Source organism: Petromyzon marinus, chromosome 76, assembly GCF_048934315.1.
Source record: "Petromyzon marinus isolate PM22_M1 ecotype Great Lakes invasive population chromosome 76, UKy_Petmar_22M1.pri1.0, whole genome shotgun sequence".
Lineage (NCBI taxonomy): Eukaryota > Metazoa > Chordata > Hyperoartia > Petromyzontiformes > Petromyzontidae > Petromyzon > Petromyzon marinus.
Window position 1 is genome coordinate 5,209,642 of NC_133742.1, and position 7,246 is coordinate 5,216,887.

At 57.0% G+C, this 7,246-nt stretch overlaps 1 protein-coding gene across 1 annotated transcript; it reads right to left on the reverse strand.

The window, feature by feature from the left end:
• Positions 1 to 5,836: 5,836 nt before the first annotated feature.
• Positions 5,837 to 6,892, reverse strand: LOC142907278 (uncharacterized; the record flags this gene model as incomplete). The annotated part of the gene is made up of 1 exon (XM_076056586.1): positions 5,837 to 6,892. A coding segment is annotated over one exon (1,056 nt), but the record flags the coding sequence as incomplete, so codon positions are not given.
• Between the last annotated feature and the right edge of the window lie 354 nt (positions 6,893 to 7,246).

Here is a 7,246-nt window from a genome sequence, read left to right on the forward strand (position 1 = left end):
CACTCACCCGCTCACTAACCCATCATCTCACTCACTCACCCGCTCACTCACTCATCATCTCACTCGCTCGCTCACTCACCCATTATCTCACTCACCCACTCACCCATCATCTCACTCACTCACTCACCCATCATCCCACTCACTCACTCGCTCACCCATCATCTCACTCACTCACCCATCATCTCACTCACCCGCTCGCTCACCCATCATCTCACTCACATGCTCACTCACCCATCATCTCACTCACTCATCTCACTCACTCACCCATCATCTCACTCACTCACCCGCTCACTCACTCACTCACTTACCCGCTCACTAACCCATCATCTCACTCACTCGCTCACTCACTCACTCACCCGCTCACTCACTCATCATCTCACTCGCTCGCTCACCCATCATCTCACTCACCCATCATCTCACTCACCCGCTCGCTCACCCATCATCTCACTCACTCACCCGCTCACTAACCCATCATCTCACTCACTCACCTGCTCACTCACTCATCACCTCACTCGCTCGCTCACTCACCCATTATCTCACTCACCCACTCACCCATCATCTCACTCACTCACTCACCCATCATCCCACTCACTCACTCGCTCACCCATCATCTCACTCACTCACCCATCATCTCACTCACCCGCTCGCTCACCCATCATCTCACTCACATGCTCACTCACCCATCATCTCACTCACTCATCTCACTCACTCACCCATCATCTCACTCACTCACCCGCTCACTCACTCACTCACCCGCTCACTAACCCATCATCTCACTCACTCGCTCACTCACTCACTCACCCGCTCACTCACACATCATCTCACTTGCTCGGTCACTCACACATTATCTCACTCGCTCACCCATCATCCCACTCACTCACTCGCTCACCCAACATCTCACTCACTCACCCATCATCCCACTCACTCACTCGCTCACCCATCATCCCACTCACTCGCTCACTCACCCATCATCTCACTCACTCACTCACCCATCATCTCACTCACCCACTCGCTTGCTCACTCATGATCTCACTCACTCACTCACCCATCATCTCACTCACCCATCATCTCACTCACTCGCTCACCCATCATCTCACTCACTCGCCCGCTCACTCACCCATCATCTCACTCACCCATCATCTCACTCACTCACTCACCCATCATCTCACTCACCCACTCGCTTGCTCACCCATTATCCCACTCACTCGCTCACTCACCCATCATCTCACTCATTCACTCACCCATTATCTCACTCACTCACACATCATCTCACTCACTCACTCACCCATCATCTCACCATCTCACTCACTCACCCATCATCATCTCACTCACTCGCACGCTCGCTCACCCATCATCTCACTCACCTGCTCACTCACTCACCCATCATGTCACTCACTCACCCATCATCTCGCTTACTCACCTGCTCACTCGCTAGCTCACCCACTCACTCACAGACTCACTCACCCATAATCTCACTCGCTCGCTCACTCACTCAGCCACGTGCTCACCCATCATGACACTCACCCATCATCTCGCTCACTCACCTGCTCACTCGCTAGCTCACCTGCTCACTCACAGACTCTCTCACCCATCATCTCACTCGCTCGCTCACTCACTCAGCCACGTGCTCACCCATCATGTCACTCACTCACCCATCATCTCGCTCACTCACCTGCTCACTCGCTAGCTCACCCGCTCACTCACCTGCTCGCTCACCCATCATCTTCCTCGCTCACTTACCCGCTCGCTCGGTTACTCAATTTCCCACTCACTCACCATCTCGCACACTCACCAGCTCGTCCACCCGCATGCTCACCCGCTCACTCACCTGCTCACCCAATCACTCATTTGCTCACTCACTCACCTGCTCACCCACCCATTCACTCACCCACTCACCCACCCACTCACTCATCTGCTCGCTGTCCCGCTTACTCACTCGCTCAGCCGCTCACTCACCTACTCACTGACTCGCCCGCTCACTCACCCACCTGCTCACTCACTTTCTCAACCATTCAATCACCCACTCACCCATCATCTCGCGCACTCACCAATCTACTCACTCAACTCACCCAATCGTTCACCCACTCACCTATAAACTCACTCCCCCGCTCACTCACTCACCCACTCACTCGCCCACTCACTCACCTACTCGCCCGCTCACTCGCTCACCTGATCACTCACCTACTCAGTCGTCTGCTCACTTACCTACCTACTCACTCACCCATCCGTTCGCTCACTCATCCACTCACTCACTCGCTCACCCGCTCACTCACTCCCTCAACCGCTCACTCACCCGCTCACTCACTCACCCATTCACTCAACCGTTCACCCACACCGACCGATCCACCCACTCATCCACCCACTCACCTACCAACTCACCCACCCACTCACTCACCCACTCACTCATGCACCCACTCACTCACCGGCCCACCCACCCACTCACTCACTCACCTACCCACCCACTCACTCTCTCACTCATCCTCTCACTCACTCACCCACACACTCACCCACTCACCTGCCAACCCACCCACCCACTCATCCATCCACTCATGCACCCACTCACTCACAGGCTCACCCACCCACTCATGCACCCACTCACTCACCCACTAATGCACCCACCCACTCACCCACTCACCTACCAACCCACCCACCCACTCACCAACTCATGCACCCACTCACTCACCCACTCACCTACCAACCCACCCACCCACTCACCCACCCACTCATGCACCCACTCACTCACCAGCTCACCCACCCATTCACTCACCCACTCACCCACCCACTCACTCACCCACTCACTCACCCACTCACTCCCTCACCCACCCACTCACCCACTAACCCACTCACTCACACACCCACTCACTCACCCACCTACTCACTCACCCACCCACTCACCCACTCACTCACTCACTCACACACTTACTCACACACTCACCCACCCACTCACCCACCCACTCACTCAACCACTCACCCACCCACTCACTCACCCACCCACCCACTCACCCACCCACTCACTCACCCACTCACTCACTCACCCACTCACTCACTCACCCACTCACTCACCCACCCACTCACTCACCCACTCACTCACCCACTCACTCACTCACCCACTCACACACTCACTCACCCACTCACTCACCCACCCACCCACTCACTCACCCACTTACCCACCCACTCACTCACTCACCCACCCACTCACCCACCCACTCACTCACTCACTCACCCACTCACTCACCGACTCACTCACTCACTCACCCACCCACTCACCCACCCACTCACTCACCCACTCACTCACCGACTCACCCACTCACTCACCCACTCACTCACTCACCCACTCACCCACTCACTCACCCACTCACTCACCCACTCACCCACCCACTCACTCACCCACCCACTCACTCACCCACTCACCCACCCACTCACCCACCCACTCACTCACTCACCCACTCACCCACTCACTCACCCACTCATCCACCCACCCACTCACCCACCCACTCACTCACCCACTCACTCACCCACTCACACACTCACCCACCCACTCACCCACCCACTCACTCACCACCCACTCACTCACCTCGTCGTCAAGGCCAAGATGAGAGCCACGATCGTAGGCAACACCACCATGGTTGCCAGCAACAGCAACTCGGAGCAACTTGAAGTCGATGGCAACTCGGAGCAACTCGGAGCAACAAAATACTCGGAGCAACTTGCAACTCGGAGCAACTTGCAACTCGGAGCAACTCGGAGCAACTCGGAGCAACAAAATACTCGGAGCAACTTGCAACTCGGAGCAACTTGCAACTCGGAGCAACTTGCAACTCAGAGCAACTCGGAGCAACTCGGAGCAACTCTGAGTCACTGGCAACTCGGAGCAACTCGGAGCAACTTGGAGCAACTCGGTGCAACTCGGAGCAACTCGGAGTCACTGGCAACTCGGAGCAACTGGGAGTGACTGGGAGCGACTGGGAGCGACAGGGAGCAACTCGGTGCAACTGAGAGCAACTGGGAGCAACTCGGAGCGACTGGGAGCAATTGGGAGCAACTCGGAGCGACTCGGAGCGACTGGGAGCGACTGGGAGCAACTCTGAGCAACTCGGAGCGACTGGGAGCAATTGGGAGCAACTCGGAGCGACTCGGAGCGACTGGGAGCAACTGGGAGCGACTCTGAGCAACTCGGAGCGACTGGGAGCGACTCGGAGTCACTGCCAACTCGGAGCAACTGAGAGCAACTGGGAGCGACTGTGAGCAACTCGGAGCAACTAGAAGCGACTGGGAGCTACTCTGAGCAACTGAGAGCGACTGGGAGCAACTCTGAGCGACTCGGAGCGACTGGGAGCAACTCTGAGCAACTGGGAGTGACTGAGAGCAACTGGGAGTGACTGTGAGCGACTGGAAGTGACTGTGAGCGACTGGGAGCGACTGGGAGCAACTCTGAGCGACTGGGAGCGACTGGGAGCGACTGGGAGTGACTGGGAGCAACTGGGAGCGACTGGAAGCGACTCGGAGCGACTGAGAGCAACTGGGAGCAACTGGGAGCAACTCGGAGTCACTGGCAACTCGGAGCGACTGGGAGCAACTGGGAGCGACTCTGAGCAACTCGGAGCGACTGGGAGCAACTGGGAGCGACTCTGAGCAACTCGGAGCGACTGGGAGCGACTGGGAGCAACTCGGAGCGACTGGGAGCGACTGGGAGCAACTCGGAGTCACTGGCAACTCGGAGCGACTGGGAGCAACTGGGAGCGACTCTGAGCAACTCGGAGCGACAGGGAGCGACTGAGAGCGACTGGGAGTGACTGGGAGTGACTGAGAGCGACTGGGAGTGACTGGGAGTGACTGGGAGCGACTGGGAGTGACTGGGAGCAACTGGGAGCGACTGGGAGTGACTGGGAGTGACTGGGAGTGACTGGGAGTGACTGGGAGTGACTGGGAGTGACTGAGAGTGACTGGGAGTGACTGGGAGTGACTGGGAGCGACTGGGAGTGACTGGGAGTGACTGTCAACTGGGTTGAGAGTCCCCACACGACTGCCGCTGCCACTCGCTGAGGAGTTGAAGTCGACTCATCGCTTAGAGACAACCACGGGGAGGGGCGGGGCCAGAGGGGAGGGGCGGGGCCAGGGGGAGGGGCGGGGCCAGGGGGGAGGGGCCATGGGGGGAGGGGCGGGGACAGGGGGGAGGGGCGGGGACAGGGGGAGGGGGGAAAGGGGACGGTGGTGATGGTTGTGATGGTGATGGTGGTGATGGTGATGGTGGTGATGGTGATGGTGGTGATGGTGGTGATGATGGTGGTGATGGTGGTCATGGTGATGATGATGGTGGTGATGGTGGTGATGGTGGTGATGGTGATGATGATGGTGGTGGTGATGGTGATGATGGTGATGGTGGTGATGGTGGTGATGATGGTGGTGATGGTGGTGATGGTGATGGTGGTGATGGTGATGATGATGGTGGTGATGGTGGTGGTGATGGTGGTCATGGTGATGATGATGGTGGTGATGGTGGTGATGGTGGTGGTGATGGTGGTGGTGGTGATGATGATGGTGGTGATGGTGGTGGTGATGGTGGTGGTGATGGTGATGATGATGGTGGTGATGGTGATGGTGGTGATGGTGATGATGATGGTGGTGGTGGTGGTGATGGTGGTGGTGATGGTGGTGATGGTGGTGGTGGTGATGGTGGTGATGGTGGTGGTGATGGTGATGATGATGGTGGTGATGGTGGTGGTGATGGTGGTGATGGTGATGATGATGGTGGTGATGGTGGTGATGGTGGTGGTGATGGTGGTGATGGTGATGGTGGTGATGGTGGTGATGGTGGTGGTGATGGTGATGATGATGGTGATGATGGTGATGGTGGTGATGATGGTGATGGTGGTGATGGTGATGGTGGTGATGGTGATGATGATGGTGGTGATGGTGGTGATGGTGGTGGTGATGGTGGTGATGGTGATGATGATGGTGGTGATGGTGGTGATGGTGGTGGTGATGGTGGTGGTGGTGATGGTGATGATGATGGTGGTGATGGTGATGGTGGTGATGGTGGTGATGGTGGTGGTGATGGTGGTGGTGATGGTGGTGGTGATGGTGATGATGATGGTGGTGATGGTGGTGATGGTGATGGTGATGATGATGGTGGTGATGGTGGTGATGGTGGTGGTGATGTTGGTGGTGGTGGTGGTGGTGATGGTGATGGTGGTGATGGTGGTGATGGTGGTAGTGATGGTGGTGATGGTGATGGTGGTGATGGTGATGGTGGTGATGGTGGTGGTGGTGATGGTGGTGATGGTGGTGGTGATGGTGGTGATGGTGATGATGGTGGTGGTGGTGATGGTGATGATGGTGGTGGTGGTGATGAAGGTGGTGGTGATAGTGGTGATGGTGATGATGGTGGTGATGATGGTGATGGTGGTGGTGGTGATGCAGGTGCTGGTGATGGTGGTGATGGTGGTGGTGATGGTGGTGATGGTGGTGGTGGTGATGGTGGTGGTGATGGTGGTGGTGATGGTGGCGATGGTGGTGGTGATGGTGGTGATGGTGGTGGTGGTGATGGTGGTGGTGATGGTAATGGTGGTGATGGTGGTGGTGATGGTGATGGTGGTGATGGTGGTGGTGATGGTGGTGGTGGTGGTGATGATGATGGTGGTGATGGTGGTGATGATGGTGGTGGTGGTGGTGATGGTGGTGGTGGTGATGGTGGTGATGGTGGTGGTGGTGATGATGGTGGTGGTGGTGATGGTGTTGGTGATGATGGTGGTGGTGATGATGGTGTTGGTGGTAGTGGTGGTGGTGATGGTGGTGGTGATGGTGGTGGTGATGGTGGTGGTGATGATGGTGGTGATGGTGGTGGTGATGGTGGTGATGATGGTGGTGGTGATGGTGGTGGTGGTGATTGTGGTGGTGATGGTGATGGTGGTGATGGTGGTGATGGTTGTGATGGTGATGGTGGTGGTGATGGTGGTGATGGTGGTGGTGATGATGGTGGTGACGGTGGTGATGGTGGTGGTGATGGTGGTGGTGATGGTGGTGGTGATGGTGGTGGTGGTGATGGTGGTGAAGGTGGTGATGGTGGTGATGGTGCTGGTGATGATGGTGGTGATGGTGGTGGTGATGATGGTGGTGGTGGTGATGGTGGTGGTGGTGATGGTGGTGGTGATGATGGTGGTGGTGGTGATGGTGGCGAAGGTGGTGATGGTGGTGATGGTGCTGGTGATGATGGTGGTGAATGGTGGTGGTGATGATGGTGGTGACG